This window comes from Pseudonaja textilis, chromosome 13 (genome assembly GCF_049901715.1).
Source record: "Pseudonaja textilis isolate UNSWEBS1 chromosome 13, rPseTex1.2, whole genome shotgun sequence".
NCBI lineage: Eukaryota > Metazoa > Chordata > Lepidosauria > Squamata > Elapidae > Pseudonaja > Pseudonaja textilis.
The window spans coordinates 7,691,198-7,710,384 of NC_142002.1; the positions used below are offsets into that span (position 1 = coordinate 7,691,198).

General features: G+C 42.9%; 1 protein-coding gene across 1 annotated transcript in view; it reads left to right on the plus strand.

Moving 5' to 3' along the window:
* PLEKHO2 (pleckstrin homology domain containing O2) overlaps positions 1–19,187 on the plus strand; it is a 38,622-nt gene that overhangs the window by 10,380 nt on the left and 9,055 nt on the right. The window contains exons 2-4 of the mRNA XM_026709425.2: positions 5,703–5,843; positions 10,362–10,478; positions 13,953–14,057. Coding sequence (XP_026565210.1) covers positions 5,703–5,843; positions 10,362–10,478; positions 13,953–14,057 — 363 coding nt within the window. The remainder of the gene's footprint in view (positions 1–5,702; positions 5,844–10,361; positions 10,479–13,952; positions 14,058–19,187) is intronic.

Below are 19,187 nucleotides of genomic sequence, written 5' to 3' on the forward strand. Positions count from 1 at the left end.
CATCCTGAAACTAGCAAAATAATAGCAAAGGGATTTTTGCATCCAAGAATTCTCGGCTGTAGACAAACAGTATTTATATACATAGTGGCCATGATGGAGTCTTAAATGCCTCAGGACCTCAGCACATTGTTCGGCAGAAGTATATATGCAGATTAGATGGATTTTGTGCTTTGACAGGTAGCAATAGCACTTAAGACTTATATATCACTTCACAGTGCTTTACAGCCCTCTCTAAGCCATTTACAGAGTCAGCCTCTTGCCCGCAACAATCTGGGTCCTCATTTTACCCACCTTGGAAGGATGGAAGGCTGAGTCAACCTTGAGCTGGGTGAGATTCGAACTGCCAAGTTGCAGGCAGCGGGCAGTCAGCAGAAATAGCCTGCAGTAGTGCACTCTAACCAACACGCCACAGCTCAGATAATAGCTTATGTGATCCTAGACAGCTTTGCCCATTGCACTAATTTTATAAACCACAATTAGATGAAGTCCTTCAACAGGTGAAACCAACACTCCTCCCTGGAGTGATGGATACAATGCACTAAACCAGCGGTCGCCAACTGGTGGGCCGTGGCCCACTGGTGGGCCTTGAGAAAATTTTGGTGGGCTGCAGAGAAATCTCACCCCCAGAGCACCCCCTCCCCCAAAGCAATCCAGGCTGCGCAGAAACACAAGGCTGCGTCACCCACATGGCCTGCGGGAACCCTCCCCACCCACTCCTTATCCGGCAAACTTGCCTGCTAAAATTGTTATTTTTCCTTTTTCCGACCATCATCTGTTCTGCACTGCCGGGAGATTTAGATTAGTTAGGAAGCAGGAAATGGTTGGATTTCTTGCTTTCTAGCTAAGCACAGCCAAACCTCCCTTAGGACTGAAGGTTTGCTTGCAAGCAAATTCAGTGCAGACTCACGGCAAGCAAATTTGAGAGACTGAGCTAGCCGATGGCAGATAGATAGATCACTGAATGATTCTGTGAGCAACTCAATCTGCCTGCCTGCTTTGCCTGATTTGGGTAAAAGTTGCTCTTTTAAAAAATAAAAAAATCATTATTTACTTGCATGGTGTGTTGTGAGTTAATTTTGTGAGTTTGCTTGCTAGCAAATTTTTTGAGTTTGCTTGCAAGCAAATTTTATGTGACAGACTGAACTCGCCAATGGCAGATAGATTGATTTCTGAATGAATCTGTAATTCTGTGAGCAACTCAATCTGCCTGCTTGCTTTGCCTGATTTTGGGTAAAAAATGCTGTTTTTTTAAATAAAAAATTCAATATTTATATAAATATTTATAATATTTACAAACAAGCCATGCCCAGCCAGTCACATGACCACCAAGCCACACCCACAAATTAGGCCACACCCACATAGCCAGTTAGTGGTCCCTGGGATCTAAAATTATGAGTTTGGTGGTCCCTGAGGTCCAAAAGGTTGGCGACCCCTGCACTAAACAATGATAACGGTACTCTATCACTAGAAGATTTTAAGAAGAGATTGGGTCCAGAATGGTATAGGATCTTCTGCTTGTGTAGGGGGTTGGACTAGAAGACCTCCAAGGTCCCTTCCAACTCTGTATTATTCTGTATGATCCCAGCTACTTGTGGGAGTGGTCCATTTTGGTGCTTCCTTAATTTATTGCTATAAAAAATGATTCTGATAGTCTGGAAGCTTAGAGGAACTGATAAGTGAGCTTGAATTCATTTCTCTGTTTCATTTCACTGTTTCATTTCTCTTCTCCCCTCCCATTTCTGCATATTAATCTCTTTGGTTATTTGCATTCATTTTTAGATATTCTTTACAGCCTCGGTCAGTCAATCTGAACCCTGAACAAGGGGAGGGTCACTGGGTGATTGATGAACCAACTGACCAGTCTGTTTCCTGTAAATTGAGCTGCTCTTGAAAAGCATAGACGTTTGTATGAACCTAGATGAAAATTTGGATGAGTGGCCCAAGTGCCTTGTGAACACATTCACAGCATGCTGATTTAAAATAAATTTTAAAATGGACAGTCTTTCTCTCTTTTGAAATGTCAGAGCAACTCTAGAATCATGGCTTCTTTCTTTTCTTCCATTCAATCATGTTCTGTTCTCAGAGCCCGCCCGGACAAATCCTTGCAGTTTTTCTGTCTAGGAATTTTCAGAAACCAGTGCCTCCTTCCTGGAGCTGAGAGAAAGTGACTGGCCCAAGGGCACCTAAGGCAGGACTAGAACTCACAGTCACTAAGGCAGGACTAGAACTCACAGTCTCTCACTTTCTCATTTGATGCTTTAACCACTAGAACAAAATCGACTCTAGAGTCATGTCTAGATCTCTGTTAAATGCCATGTGGGCTAGCAAATTGCTACCTTATAAAAACTCTCAATGAAAGCTTTGAAGTTCTAGAAAAGAATATTAGTTTTAGCACAGATCAAAGTCAACTTCTTCAAGTGTTGCACTTTTCAAACTTCGTGTCTTTCCTATAACCTTGAATTCTTTAACAAGGTACTACCCTACCTTCTAGGGAGTAGGTCAGGGTGGGGAATAATGGCCCTTTTATAATTTGTGGACTTCAATTGAAATCCATAAATCATAAAGGAGCCATGGTTCTCTACCTTTGGTGTAAGTGCTCAATTCATAGCACTGAACTTGAAAACGTCCGGTTGTCCTTTGAGAAGATGGGTTAGGATGTGCATGTGCAGATAGTCTTTTCAGCAAAATAGATTTCTTTTACAAAACATCTTGGTAAGAAGCCACAAGTAGGGCCAGAATTTAATGTGGTAGATCTGTGGCTCAGTCCTGTAGAGTTTCGAGTTAAGATAATTGGGAAAAACCCAGATATAGGGAGCGATGGCCTCTTGTATGACTTGTGGACTTCAACTCCCAGAATTCCTGAGACATCCTGGGCCATAAAAGGGCCATTGTTCCCCACCCCTGTTTTAAACCAAAGTGGAGCTTTTCCTCCTTCCCCACCAGATGCCATCCAGATGTCTTGAACCTCAACCTTCATAATTCCTAGCCATTGTAAGCAGAAAATATATAACCTGAGCTTTCCCTCCCACATATTCATTTATAGAGAAGTCATATCCTGAATTTTTAGTGTTATCTTCTTCTCCACCTTTAGTGTCATCATCATCTCCACTTTTCCATCAACACAACCTCATCCATATCTAACCCTCCCTTCCTGCCCACCCTCCCTCCTATCCAGTAAATGGCCAGGAAGGAAGGAAGGAAGGGTTTTTCTACAGATCTGAACAGATTTACTGGCAGAGGGCTTTTGAAAAACGTTGAATAGTGCTTCATGCTACTTGGTACATCCTGCATCCTAAAGGAAATTCACCTTGTTCTAAGACAAATAATCAGTGGTAGTTCTGTCCAGTATAATAAGGACTTACTCATTGTATTTTAGCTTGGTTAAACATCCTTTGCAACCATCTGATTCCAAATAGGTCTTTATTTCCAACATACCAAGTCCTTTTCAATGTCTCTTTATGCATAAGCATCTTTGAATGCATAAACTAATTATTACTATTATTTTTTTCCCTCCCTCAGGTGATTTGCTTTTTTTTTTTTTTTTGCCTTCCAAAACAATGTAAACCATTGTTCGGGAAGTTCTAATTTTGGAATCTGATCAAGAAAGGAAGGCCTGGTCTCTAAAGAAAGCAAGTTCTCCCTTCAGCATCAATTAGATTTTGTGGAATGGAACCGAGAGTGGTGCTTGGCTTAGACTATGGAAACCTCTTGTCTTTAGGAAATCACAACAGAGCATTAAAGGATACATTTTGGGAAATATCCTGGGGGATTCTGTTGAAGCGATGTGCTCAGACCTGCTAATGGTGGAGATCCAGGTCACTTTTCACTTTTTTGAAAAGGACAAGAGTGATAGAGCATCAAGGAGCGACTCTAGGTAGTGTTCTGTGGATGAAGTGCTGGATAACAGCAGTGAGCAGAAGTCTTTGCGGTACTACTGTACTTGTGGTTCAATATAGCCTACAGGTAGTCCTTGAATTATGACCACAAATTGAGCCCCAAATGTCTGTTGCTAAGTGAGACATTTGTTAAGTTTGCCTCATTTTACAACCTTTCTTGCCACCATTGTTAAGTGAATCTCTGCGGCCGTTAAAGTTAGTAACATGGTTGTTAAATGAATCGAGCTTTGCTTGTCAGAAGGTTGCAGAAGGGGTGTGTGTTACATGACCTCAGGACACAGCAACAGTTGTAAGTATGAACCAGTTGCCAAGCATCTGAATTTTGGTCACCTGGCCAAAGTGTGAAAAACGACCCTAAGTCACTTTTTTTTCAGTGGCGGCGTAACTTCAAACAATCATTGTTGTAAGCCGAGAACTAATTCTATTCTTCATTGTCCAGGAATAAACATTGGCAAAAGTGGAACAAACCGTGATTACAGAAATAGGTTTGTTGCCTTTCTCATCCTGCAAGCAAGCATAGCTCATTTTTTTGTACCTTTCTGGTGTTATGTGACAATGTCAAAAATCAGATTTGAGTCTGATTTTGAGTCTTTTAAAATCAGATTTGGGGGGCTGGACTAGAGGACCTCCAAGGACTCTTCTAGCTCATTCGTTCTGTTCCAGATTTAGAGCTGGTTTGCCTGTATGTGAAGTTTCCCAATCAGCTTGAGTCAGAAGAGGAAGGCCCGGCTCTTAATTCTTTAGGTGGAGAGGCTCAGCTTAAGCCAGAGGCCTTATATTTCTGCCTGGGCAAGAAGCTAGTACATTAGACTTTCATTCCGTTTTTTTTTTTTCTTCAAATAATTCATACTAATGGGAAGGCGTCTTTTAATTTTTGCTTTTGTTTTTCCAAAGATGAAGAAAAAACTCCAGAGACGTTCTCTTGGCTTCACAGTAATATTCTTACATTGATTTCATTATAAATTGGCCAAGGGGACTTTCTGTATGAACATCCTGTACTTCAATGCACAATCATCTTTCCAGCAATTCCCGCCCTTCTCTCTTTGGCTTCTCATCCTCCATTCAAGCTCAAGGGGAGGCTTGGGATCAGTAAACACGGAGAGCCAGGGAATGTTGTCCTGATATTCCAGTTGGTTAGTGCCTCTGGTGGAAAGAAAAAGAAAAGAGAGCTTCCACATTGCCATAAGAAAGGCATTCAGGGCCAGCCCTACCACGGGGCAATGTGAAATTGTGGTTGCAAATGATAGAGGTTGCAGCTCAGTCATGAAAACACTCCTTTGTGTGGAAGGCACAATTGCGTGAGCCTCACAGCTTGTCCCAAATAGACTTTTTGGTTCTCAGATGCGTTGGGAGATCTTGGATCATCAGTCTTGCAGGTTTCACCTATTTGGGTGGTATCTGGACCTAGAACTGATGGAAAAGGCAGCTTAGTACTTTTCCACAGGCCCCCAAATGTCTTGGGTAAGTTGGGTGGGCAGCAAATATTTTCCTGTTCACCTTTGACACATGAATGTATTAAATTTGGGCGTCCTTTGAGATACTCAGATGCTTTATTTATATTTTAGCAACGTATCGGGATACTAGAACGCACATCTGAATTCACATATTATTTAAATCACGATGATATTGTTTCATTTGGGCCACGCATACTGTCCTTTGCTTATTGAAACCATAGTTAAGGGACTCTCCATTGTCCTTGAAGTTCAAAGGGAAAACTTAGAAAATTGGAACTTTGTCAAAAGCAGCTTATGAATCCCTAGTAATGCCTTTCTTTTCTTCCTGGTTTGATTCTGGGGTTTGAAACAGGAAAATTCGGAGAAGTTAAAGAGCCCTGTGTCAGGAGATAAAGTTGGCTGGATCAAGAAGAGCAGCGGGGGGCTCTTGAGTCTTTGGAAAGAGCGTTACATCCGGCTCTGCAAAACCCAGCTCTTCGTATACGAAAATGAGGTAAGACAAAGGGAGAGAGAAGCCTCAACAAACTCATGGACTTGTTCCAAACACAACAACCAATCTTCCTTGGCTGTTGCTTTAAATTTGGTTCCTTTTCTGTCTCACCGGGAATGCTTCTTCTTCTGATGAAAGTTGAGGTCCACAGATCATCCATTAAAGCATTGGATAGATAAAAGAAGTACAGGAAGCAGGGTGGATTTGATTTAAATCAAGTTGATTTAAATCACTAGTAAAAAGACTTGACTTAAATCAACTAAATTTAAATCATAATTTTTAAAGAGCAACTGTCATCTCCGCTGTGAAATTGTATGAATGCATCAATGCAGTGCACATTATCTCAGCTTGCAGAGCTTGCTAGCTAGATGATAGGTAGATACGTAGATGATAGATAGATGATAGGTGATAGATGATAGGCAGATAGATGGTAGGTAAGTGTTCTGACCCAGGCTTCATTCAAATTAAGCAAACACAAACTGAGTGTAAAATCAAACCTATTTTAATGCAACACTGGGAGTTTCTTGCATTCCCAGCCAAAACTCATTAGACACAATTCTCTGAGATAAGCTCACATCTTTCAGGGTTGTAGAAGGCTGCCAAGAAACAGTAGTCCAATTACTTAGAATATAAACTGACAGAAATTCCAGCAGAGACAAACCAGAGTTTGCAGGGCTTCAATGAGGAATCAGAATCTAATGAACTTCTTTGTTTCCTGCAAAGAGCACGTCACCGAGGGCTGACTTTTATCCCTGATGGGAGGGGCAATCACCTCCCAGCCTTGCTCCCGAGTCGCCTCTGTTGCTTCAGCTGCTCTTGCCTTCTAGCAGCTCTGGGTCCTCTGCTTCTCTGCTGCCAGACTCCGAAAGCTCCGAAGGCAGCACCCCATTTTCATATGGTCCTGGCCCCATCCCTGCATTGGATGCAGGACCCTTGTCCAAGTCCTCACCAGACTCCCTGACTGGTTCCCTTTTGTCTTCACTGTCCGATACCTCTGCTGTCCGTACTGGCTGCTGGCGAACCACAACGGTAGGTAGGTAGGTAGGTGGGTAAAGATAGAGATAGATAGATAGATAGATAGATAGATAGATGCTAATTGTGAAGGATAACCCTTAAGGCTTGCTTTGTTGCCCTATTTTGCAAACCGTAAAGATCAGGAAAACCGAGTTGGAAGGAAGACGAGAGAATGGTCTGCAAGCCAAAAGACAGCTTAAAATGAAGGTGAGCAAGATTCTGGAAAGTTGCTGCTCATCAGCCAAGCAACCAACTGAGCAGGGAGATGATTCAGCTGGTTAGTTTTTTGGCCCACTGTGAGGAAATGGATTGCCTTTTTTATTTATAGCCACTATTTTTAAACTTTCCTCTATGGGTATACTGTACACTTACGGTTTGAGATTATTTTTACACCCACTTCGTTGTCCTCCTCTTCCTTCCTTCCTTCTTCGCACTTCCTCTTTTTTTCTTGTTGAGCAACACAGGCCAATAACGATGAAAGGTGCCAAGTATAAAGAAATGAACCCATCATCTTGGAATCGGGAATCTGCCTCCAACCTTTTCTGTCTCTTGCTTAGGATTCCTGCAGGTTCTTTTGAGTAAGCGCAATAGATAAACAAGGTCTTTTTGGATTAGCCTGCTTTTCTCATACAATAATCGGGCCCATTTGGAAGCAGGTAGACTTCATTCTGCTGCTGTTCTTAATTATTTCAATTGATAGTTTGGGTTGATAATGGTTCTTTAACCCTGGGATGTTTAGTAATGTGTTTATTCCCCTGTGTTGGGATGGCTGGAAGTGAGATTTAGCAGCTAACATTGCATCCATAGATGGCTGGTACTCGTTATTTCCTGCCCTTCTTTCACTTATAATTCTGTGCGAAATATATTTATGGTTGAGCCAAGAAAGCGTTACATTTGGTACATGTGAGGAACTAGGTTTCAGGACATAAAATGCTTCTGTCACAGGATCTCTGCTGGCTGTTGATGTGACCTGAAATACTTCACTGTAATTTATGCAAGATGCTTAATAAAAATGGACATTCTTTCCTTGGGATCAGGAAAAGGGTGCTGGCTGAAAATGTAGGATTGAAATGTGCTTTCTTTGATGTGTTGGTCAGAATTTTAAACTGCTTCACTACCACGGTCAGTAAGAGCAAGTTTAGGTGATCTTTTTTTCAAGAAGAAAATTAAATGTAATTTGAAATCAGAAGCGAGCTGGGGTCAAGCGTTTGGGTTATATCTCAGTCAAGTCACTTATTCCTTTGCTCACTTCTTTTGTTTTACTTGAAGACCAGTGACCTAGCATGCAGCAGTTTAAGAAATATTAATTATGCAAAATAGAAGAATCTCTCTCTCTCTCTCTCTCTCTCTCTCTCTCTCTCACACACACACACACACACACACACACACACACACCTGTATTTATGCAGGCTGAAAATTTTGAAAACCTTTGATTCATGCACAGGCACAAATACACGGAAAAGTTTTCTGAGAGTGATTATATCATCACGTAGATTTTATTGACAAGACTCTGTTCTTTCAGATGCCCACAAACCGGGGGAGAAATTGCTTGAAGACTACCAAGTTGATTCCTAGTTGCTCCAACAGGTGTTCTTTGAACTAGATGGTGTGTCTTGGTTGTCTCCAACAGAAATTCCAAGTAGGACACACAGTGTGATGCTCCAGAGATTGCAAAGTATCAACTTTTTTTTTTTTTAGGTTTACAATGAATCAGAATCAGAGTAGAGCTAGAAGGGATCTTGGAGATCTTCTAGTCCAACCCCTTGCTCAAGCAGGAGATCCTATACCATTTCAGACAAGTGACTGTCCAGTCTCGTCTTTAAAAAAAAAACACCTAGTAATGAAGCACTCACAATTTCTGGAGCTGTTCCACTGGTTAATTGTCCTTACTGTTAGGAAGTTTTTCCTTTAATTCCAGATTGCTTCTCTCCTTGATTAGTTTCCATCCATTGTTTCTTCTCCTACCTTCTGGTTCTTTGGAAAATAAATTGACCCCCTCCTCTTTGTGGCAGCCTCTCAAATATCAGAATACTGCTATCATGTCCCCCCTAGTCCTTTTGGAAGTTGTTGAGATCTGAGAAATACAAAGCTCTATGGCAAAATTACACCCCATGAATGTAACACAAATCCTACCATGCGCCTGTCTGCTCTCCAGTATATGGACCCATTGAAACCGGACCATAATATAACTTTGGCTTTATGGTTTGGATATGATAGCTTAATAATTGATTGGTTACTGTAGATCCGAGCTGTCAACTTCCAGATATTTGGGTGGTTTATCAGCCTCGTCCTTTCTTGGCCAGACTAGTTGTGTCCATGAAGGCACATTCCTTGTTTCCTTCCAGAATAGGTTCTTGTACTGGATAATCTGCTTGGACAACTTTTGAGAAGCATCGGAAAGATTCAGTTCTACCAAGTACCCTAGATGGAAGCTACTTATACCAGAAAGGCAGGCAGAGGAAAATGATTGGCCAATTTAAGAATCTTATTTTACAGTCTTTTTAATCCAGCGCAAAGAATTTTGGAATTGAGTTGCATAGACACCTGTGACGCCAACAAAGGGGTGGTATGATTGGTGGAATAAGGCAGACATTTTGCCTGCATTACTGTTACATCCTCTTGTTGGGGAGGCTTTTCAACAGTTAGAACCAGTGCCAGGATTCCAGCAATTGCCCTAATTAAATCATGATTCTCAAGCCAAACTTCAAAAAACTTCAAAGGATTTATTAGAGGCGACCTACTAGCACTAGCCTGTATAAAGCCAACTCTAGCATATGTAATTTACAGTCCACTGTGACCCTGTTTCCCCCTCCCCCTTGGGTGTGTCATAAACCAGATTCTCCAATTGAGCACGTTCATCAATCACATTCCCCAATTAAATATATTCAAGGGCAAAAGCTCTGGTAGTTTAGTTACAATCTTTTAAAGATAAGAGTTGGAATGTACTATCACTTTCAAACTGCTGCACTGCTCTTTCACATTTCCTTCCTCTTCCCCCCCCCCCTTTTTTTATGGCAACTACTAAGACATGCATAAGAATGTTTTATGAGTTGACAACCAGCCAGAAATAAGCCCCCCCCACTTTGGCTTCTGTTTTCTGCAAACAGCTGCGCTTGTGAGATTTTGCAACCTTCTAACTGTGCTGTTGAGAATATTTTATCCGGCAGGTGATACAAAACAGGGATCATGGGATGGCGCACGGTGACCCCCTTAGTCCATGGCTGCTCTGAGAGCAGCCTCAAGGATGGCTCATGCAGTCATGTTAGAACTGGTTGGCCATTGCAATGATAGAGAAACAGATGCACAGCTTCGATTTATTTATTAAACAAATTTGTACAGCCACCCAACTCCCACATAGGTGACTGGGGGTGTCTCCAGAGATTGAGTTGAGGTGCAGCAGGAACATAGACGTCCCTAATCCGGGATTAGCATTTGTCTTGCAGTGGGGTGTCACCACTCAGGCTTTACAGTAGAAAGAGAGAGAAAAAATAGTGTTGTCTCTTGCAGGAGGAACAGAAATGTGTTGAGAGTCTCGAACTGGAGCAATATGATCGATGTCAAGATTTGCGAGCCCTCCTGAAAAGGAAAAACAGATTCATTTTAATCCATTCTCCAGGTTGCAAGGTAAGAAGTCCTTTCTATTTTATATGAAACTCCTTCCCATTTCCATCTCCCTCCCTCCTTCCCTCCCTCCCTCCCTTCCTATCTCTTTCCTTCCTTTCTATCTCCTTCCCATCTCTTTCCTTCCTTCCTTCCTTCCTTCCTTCCTTCCTTCCTTCCTTCCTTCCTTCCTTCCTTCCTTCCTATCCCTTTCTTCCTTCCCATTTCCTCCTTTCCTTCCTCCCTTCCCTCCCTCCCTCTGTCCCTCCCAGTGGTTAGAATGCAACCACAGTTTTATAGCGTTGGCTTGATCTTTGGATTTTTTAAACTTTTATTTTGCAATTTGCTCCATTAATTCTCTATAAAGTTTGGTATATAAATCTAATTGTGATAGACCTTCAGTCATAAGGATTTGTCCCTTAAATACTATATGGGCTCTCATCTTCACTCCCTGAGACGGAAACAATCTTGTGCTTATTATGATGACTTATAATAAACAAGACTGGAACGGTGTCTTCCAAACTTCTGTTCAGAGGCAACTTTGTGTCATGACTGGAAGATCATATCTATCTTCAGATGTGACCTTCTTTTGGGAAGACATATCTTGGATTGATAGACAAGCCTGAACCTTTATAAGGCCTTTTCTAAAGTTCTCCTTTCTTTGGACCTCTCAGTTATTTCTCTTTTGCCTCCTGGACTATGCTACTGGCAGCGTCCTCCCTGGATTGTATAACCACATTCAACCAAGGCAGCCAAGAACAGATAATCCAATAATGGAAAATCATCGTAGAATGAGCCGGTGACACAACTCTTTAACCATCAGAGTCTACAACGAGGGCAAAAAAGCCTGATCATTCAGGCAGACTCATTCCTGATTAAGGAGAGAGAATATGCTACTCTGACTTCATGGAGAAAGCATGCCTTCTTGGGAAGGAACCAAGTCTCTCTTTCTTCTCTCTCTCCCCCTCTCTCTCTTTCCCCCTTTGTCCAAACAGAGTCTGACCCTCCCGTTTCCCCTCCTCCCCCATTGCCCTGTTTTGCAGCCAGCAACTTGTGGCAGAAAGGAAGTTTGATCAATGGGAACTGTGCTTAGAGTTTAAATGACTATTTTAAAAAACCCCATGCCTCCTGCGTTCAGTAGAGGCGCTATTGTAAGCAACTTCGTTAATGAGGGTGATCCCAGTTCAGTTGTTTGGGAGCTCAGATGGAAGCAGATGCTCATCCAACAAGTTTGGCTTCTCTGTTTCCAACAAGGCCTGCTCGCTAACTCCTCCCTTGCAGCAGCTGCAGCAAAAATAAAAAATAAAAATTGAGGGAGGAAAGAAATTGCTTTACTCCATTCTAATCGCTGGCCTCTGCCTTCTGCAAATTCAAGGTTGTGTTGCATAATTTGTTCTGGCTCTTGAGTGCAGGTGGGCATCTCTCCTCCAAAACCTGGGTTGGGCTGTAGCAAAAATCAAAATAGATTTTATTATATTTTATGGAATCCTAACATCGTATTGTTGAAAAGGGCCCTGAGCCCAATATTATCTATGCTGACAGAAAAGCAGGAATATAAAGTGAGTGAGTGAATGAATGAGGGCTAGAAGGTGGGATATACAGTAAATGGCAGAGATTATCTTATCCAAATCATTTCTTTAAAAAAAATGATAGAGTAACACAGTTAGAAGGGACCTTGGAGGTCTTCTAGTCTCACCCCCTGTTCAACCAGAAAGCCGTACAATGTTTCAGTCAAATGATTGTCCAATCTCTTCTTAAAAGTCTCCAGTGTTGGTGCACCCACAATTTCTGAAGGCAAGACATTCTGCTGGTTAATTCTTCTCACAGTCAGGACATTTCTCCTTAGTTCTAAGTTGGTTCTGTCGTTGATTATTTTCCATCCATTGCTAGCTAAGATTAGGTTGCAGTCCTCCCTTGCTGTGAAGATGAAAGAACTGAGGGCAAAAGACAGGCACACATTGGTGTATTAAATCTGTACCTTGGCATTGGACCTCTCTATTTCATGAAGCAGGATTTCCCTCCCTCCCTCCCTCTCTCTCTGTGTCTCTCTTTTTCTCTCTCTTTTCCTCCTATTCCTGCAAAAACTTTTAGTTCAAAGGAAGCTGTTTTACCTTGACATATTTTGGTTGATTCCCTTGTGATGATGACGAAAATGGTGATGATGACAACATTGTCAGTAATGATGCATTTGGGCCAGTGCTGTTGCTGTACTGGAACATTTCTTCCCTGAGTGATTTTTGCAAGATCGGGGGCTTGGATTAATGATAGTCCTTGATCTCTACGGATGAGGTTGAGCCTTTTGGTTATTGGGTTGAATCCAATGGAGTTTGCTTCTCCTGAAACAATTCGTTCCACACCCCACGTCATCCTCACAATCACGAAGAACATTTTTTTTCCTTGAAACATCATCTCTAGAGGTTAAGAGGAGGGGAAGGAGAAAGAAAAGCCCATTCTGTGGTCCCCTTTTTCATTCATGGAACCCAAATATTGATTTTAACAGCTGTTAATTGCCTTTGACTTTCCTTTTAGCAGAAAAGCTGGGTATCAATGTGTTTAAATTATAAATGTCTACTGACTCCATCCCTTTCTTTCAAGGATCTCATTAACATACTTGGCTAGTGGCCTATAGCAGTTTTCCCTAGTCTGGGACTCTGCAGATGTGTTGTGACTTTTGGTTTCAAGCATCTGGCTGGAGAAAGCCTGACCATGATGGAGAAAGTAATTTGCAGCCTCCAAATCTTTTTATGAAGGTTCAATAGTTGCACCTTTCCAAAAGTTCAATATCCTACAGTGTTTCCAAAGAACAGGGGCACTGCTATCCTATGTTTGCCAAGCATATATTTAAAAAAGGTTTCACATAATCACAGAATAAACCTGGGGGTGGACGGAGACAGTTCCTACATACAAATTGTGACACTGTCGTGGCCAGATTATCCAACCCAAGTTTGTTCATTGCAGACACTTCCTCTGGCAGCAAAAAAATGTTAAGAGGTTCATCCTGGTTATTTGTCTGGGTTGGGCAACCTTTTGCAGCTGAGAACCACAGTGGCTGGAGTGATGACCTACGTAGGCATGGTCAAGATTTTATTTTTCATAATTCCAGGTTTGTGGAGTCTTGACACTTTTAAAAAAGCTATTTTGAGCCTAGTTTGGTGGTTACTCCACAGTTCTTACTTGTTTCTTGGCTTACAAGGGCAAAAACTACACTACGTATCTTATTTTTTATCTACTTTGATCAGGGGTGACTTTGAGGAAGGAACAAAAGTCTTCCACTCCTGATAGATAGGAAGGCAGACAATTGGTTCATCAAACCATGCCCATTATCCTGTATCTGGGCCATTTCAGTCTGTTCTTCGGCCCTGCTCAACATCATAAGAAAATATTTTCCTGGGGGAAACTGTATAGCACCAGCTGGTATTGCAATGTTTTTTTTTTTTTTTTAGTGAAATCTGAATTGCTTTCAGGCAAACTCCCCTCCTGTTTTTTTTTCCTGCTCAGGTGCAAGATATCAAATTCCAGGCATCAACCACAGAAGAAAAGGAATTGTGGATGAAAGCGCTCAACGATGGTATCAGCCGAGGAAAGAATAAGATATTTGATGAGGTCAGTTGTCGTTTTTAGCTTCAGGTTATTCTTAATGTCACTGTAAGTTTGTGTGTCAATTAAGACTCAATCATCCAGGCCAAAGGTGTGATGATCTGGGGTGTGGCACAAAGGCAACACACTCAGATAATCAGTAGGAGTCCCTTTATTAACTCCAACTTTGCCCCCAATGTCTTGGTTACCTTCTGGTTGGAGAAAAACTCTCCCAGGAACAGCTTTTGGCTGCAGAGAATCAAGTCCAAAATGTGGTCAACAAAAACTGTAACTATAAGTCCAATCAAGGCAAGATGAGGTAATTAGTTTGGCAGGGCAGGAATTCCAGATGGGAAGGCACAGCAAAACTCAACATGCTTGGAAAAATGCCAGGAACACAGATAAGCAAAGTCAACACAAGATAAACTAATGGAGGGAATCAGGGCCCTTTCCTCCCCTGTAAGCCATGCAACCCATGTTGCTCTCTTCTCCGTTCCTCCCTGTGTGCCCTCGGATGAAGAGGGGGTAGGCCTGGGTCTTCCTCTGAACTTCCTCTCCCTTGTTCTACCTCGCCCTGCTTTGCCCAGCCGGACTTTGCCCTTTCCCAGTTTCCTCCACAGCCAACAGAGCCACATTCCCACTCCCTGTCAGCTGTTCGTCTTCCTCCTTGGATTCAGACTCTGACAGGGGCATGACACAAAGTGTCTAAAGGTTGAATCATGGTAACTGGGCCAAACTTTGTTAATCTGAGACGTTTGGTTGCTCATTCAAGCAATGGTCATCAGTCAGAATAAAAATTAGATAGGCAGAGAATCAGAGAGTCATCAGAATTTACCAACTCTAGCCATACCAACTTCAAGGGTTTCTCCCCAAAAAGAGTTCCAATATGTTTTTGCTCTGAAGAGGGAAGTTGCTTGGACGTGCAACAGAACGTCTGTTGTAAGTTGTTATACTGGCTTCTTCCATTTCCCATTCATTATACAGTATAAGCCCAGGATGGGGAAAGCATATTGACCCGTGGGAATCAAGAAAGTTGTAGAAAGACATGATGGTAGATGCTTCAGCACTGATGATGTTCTCTAGTTGGGTAATGAAATGTCTGTAAAGAAACAACCAAGTTGAGAGAGCACCAAGGACCCCCCAGTACATTGCTTCAAAACCTGGTATATTTCCAGAAAGCAGTCAGGTTTTTCTTTTCGTTTAAATGTTTGAAAATCAACAGCACCGACCCTTAAAGGATCTGCATATATAGAAACAGGAGGAGGAGCCTGGAGGCCGAAGCCGCCAGGTCCTAATTTATTGACCTGTGGGTAGAAAGAGACAGAGATTAAAGATCGGCGGAAAGAAATGAGAGCTAAAAAAAGAGAAACATTGGTGACTGTAAAAGAGATCCACGGGCGAGGCATGTAGGGGACCTGAAATGAAATTGTGGTTCTGTGGCTTTTCAGACTTCCTGGCTTCAGGGAACTACCTTCCTGCATTGAGTTGCTGCAAACCGTGCTGTGTATCTGCTGCAGAACCTAAAAACATGTCACAGAGGACTCAATATGAAAGTGTAGAGGGTTTCTACAGCAGTCTCCTCCATCTTGGTGCCCATCAGATGTTCTGCACTTCAGCCCTTGAAGTTCAGGGCAGGCTGAAATCCAAGGCATCTGAAGAGCATAAGCACTTATATACCACTTCACAGTGCTTTATAGCCCTTTCTAAGCCATGTACAGAGTCAGCCTCTTGCCCCCAACAATCTGCGTTTTCATTTTACCCATCTTGGAAGGATGGAAGGCTGAGCCAACCTTGAGCCTGGTCAGATTTGAATGACCAAATTGCCGGCAGCCAGCAGTCAGCAGAAGTAGCCTGCAATACTGCGTTCTAACCACTGCACCACCATGGCTCAAAATCAGTATAGGAAAAGGGAAGAACATTGTCAAGGATGGCGGAAGTGACAGAGATCTGATAGGCAATCTGGACACGGGTGTCTTGCAGACCCCTGGCTTTTCTAAATCAATCCTATCCAGATTCTGAAGAATCAATTTTTTTTTCATTCATAAATGTTCCTTAAGTTCTGGCTAGCGCCACATGCATCCCCTGGAGGCTCTCTGCGACTGCTAAAAATAATCACTGCGGTTTCTCACAATTTTAACCCAGGCAACACTGAAGACGGTAGAGTCTGCTCTAGAATCCAGGTACAGTAGTCCTCAATGTACGACCATTCATTTGGTGACCATTTGAAGTTACAACAGCACTGCAGAAAGCGACCGTTTTTCCACACTTAACGACCATTGGCAGCATGCCCACGGTCACGTGATCAAAATCCGGGACGCTTGGCCACTGACTCGTCTTTATGAACGGTTGCAGTATCCCGGGGTCAAGCTATTCCCCCTTTTGCGACCTTCTGACAAGCGAAGTCAGTGGGGAAGCCGGATTCCACTCAACAACCATGCAACTAGCTTCACAACTGCAAGCGATTCGCTTAACGAGTGTGGCAAGAAAGTGTTCTGACCAAGGCTTCCTGAGACCGTAATTAAGCACACGCTTAGTTAAAACAACTCTTGTTTTATTTCAGTGCTGGGAATTATGTTCATTCCCAACCTGTAATGAGTCCCAAACAGTCCTTTGAGATAAGCACCCTCCTTTCTCTCCTTTGAATTGCTGCCAACAACTAAAATGCCAAATTAACTAAAAAACCAACCAAAGTACAAAGTCCACACAGAGCTTCAATGATTAATCTGAACAGAGCAAACGGCTTTGCTTCCTGCAAAGGTTTCTCTACCTTTGCCTGTCCTTTATGCCTTAGGGGAGGGGCAATCACCTTCCAGCTTTACTCCTGAGTTGTCCCTTTTGTCTCAGCTGCTCTTGCCTTCTAGCAGCTCTGCGCACATTCGCACTGGGAAAAGGCTCCCCTTGTTCCTCTGCCTCGCTGCTGCCAGACTCCAGAGGCTTCGGAGTCAGCACTCCACTCCCAGATGGTCCTGGTCCCATCTCTGAATCGGATTCAGAACCCTCATCCAAATCCTCTCCTGACTCCCGGACTGGTCCCTGTTCTCCCCCACTGTCTGATTCCACTGCCGTCTGCACAGGCTGCCGGCGAACCACAACAGAAAGGTTGTAAAATGAGGCAAAGCTGTCTTAATAAATGTCTCACTTAGTGACAGAAATGCGGGGCTCCATTTTGGTTATAAGTTGAGGATTACTTGTAGCCTGGAAACATTGCACGAGAAACGTTTCCTTAACCCACCTCCTCAAAAGCAGAAGATCTAAAACAGGGGTCCCCAAACTTGGCAACTTTAAGACATGGATTTCAACTCCCAGAATTCTCCAGCCAGCTATGCTTCTTAAAGTTGCCAAGTTTGGAGAACTCTGAACTAGAACATCCAGGCCCCAACCCAGAAGAGATGTCCTTCCATCCATTGCAGTGTTTGCCTCCTGATTAAATAGACTCGGCTTCTCTCAGCTGAAAACCAGCCATCACATTAAGCGAGTAGAGTTGTGTTTTGCATGTTTGGGGTATCCAAGGGAGATGGTTTATTTTGGCCAGAGGAGCATTGATTTTGATTGGTTCTCCATGGCCCGGGCTACAAATGATTTTGGCAAAGGAACGTCAACTCTGAATGAACTTTCTGCTTGCTTCCTCTTCCCTCTCTCCCTTCCTTGTGTTCTTTCTCCTTTTTGGCCTGGCCATTTAAACCCAAAGATGTCTGAAAGTCTTTCAGACATCCTGCAAAGAATATAAATCCTTCCATTCCCCACCATCCTATCGGAGCTGTACAAGCTTCTTGGATGAGAAGCGAAACGTCTTCAGAGAGAAAAAACAAGGAAATTCAGTTGCCTCCTGAGATGCCAAGGATGTCTGAGCAAAGCATTCTGGGGCCTTCTTTATCCTCCTGAGACAGGAACGGTCGCTTATCAGACTGACCTGAGTTGGGTACCTGCTTGCTCTCCCGTTTTTTGATAAGCTCTGTGAGAAGGTTGCTTGTTCTACCTCCTTCCAGAAGAACTGGATTGTCATTGAGTGTCAAATTATGGAAAGGTTGCTGTCTTTCACATTGAGCTCTGCAGGCAGTGCGCCAATTGTACATGCGAGTTGCAGGGGGGGAGGCAGACGGGAACAGCAAACTAATTGCATTTGCCTTGCAAATCTAAGCTGGGGAGAAGAGGAAGGCAGAATTTGAGCCATTCGTGCTCTCCTGTTACGCAGGAAGGAGACATTGGGAGAGTGGTGTCATTGGGTGATCTTGGCAGCCTTAAGAGGACTCTGTGAACTAAGGTAGAGCCAGGGGATTTTGGAGTTGAGGGTGCCCTGACTTACCTCATTACAGGTAGTCCTCAATGTATGATCACAATTGAGCCCAACATTTCTTGGGCCCTGCTCTTCGTTAACATTAGAGTTGCTTCGTGCCCAATGTGTTTGCTTCCATCATGTACAAGGAAGGAAGGAAGCACATTTCTTTGTGAATCCAACAACAGAGAATCATGGTACAACATGGAAAAGGAAAAGGTAAAGGTTCCCCTCGCACATATGTACTAGTCGTTTCCGGCTCTACGGGGCGGTGCTCATCTCCATTGCAAAGCCGAAGAGCCAGCGCTGTCCAAAGACATCTCCGTGGTCGTGTGGCCGGCAAGACTAAACACCAATGGCGCACCAAACGCTGTTACCTTCCCACCAAAGTGGTCCTTATTTTTCTACTTGCATTTTTACATGCTTTCGAACTGCTAGGTTGGCAGGAGCTGGGACAAGTAACGGGAGCTCACTCCATTACACGGTGCTAGGGATTCGAACCGCCGAACTGCTGACCTTGCTGATCGACAAGCTCAATGTCTTAGCCACTGAGCCACCACATCCTTTACAACATGGAACCAGATGCTTATATTCAGTTTTGCTGTTCGGTATCATTGATGTCGATAATATTTGCATCACACATTTACGCAACCCAATTAAAATCCAAGCGGTCATGTGCGCAGAATATGCTAAAGCTCAATTGGGTATTTCAGGGGAAGAACATGTTGTATGAATCCAGTTCGTTTCGTTGGTTAATGGTTCAGAGATTGAGCCAAGTCTTATAACTTTGGGACAATAATCCTCCTTTCGCAATATATTTCCAATTGTAGTACCGGTATGTACTTTATACTTTATATAAAGTACTTTATACAAAAATTGATTGA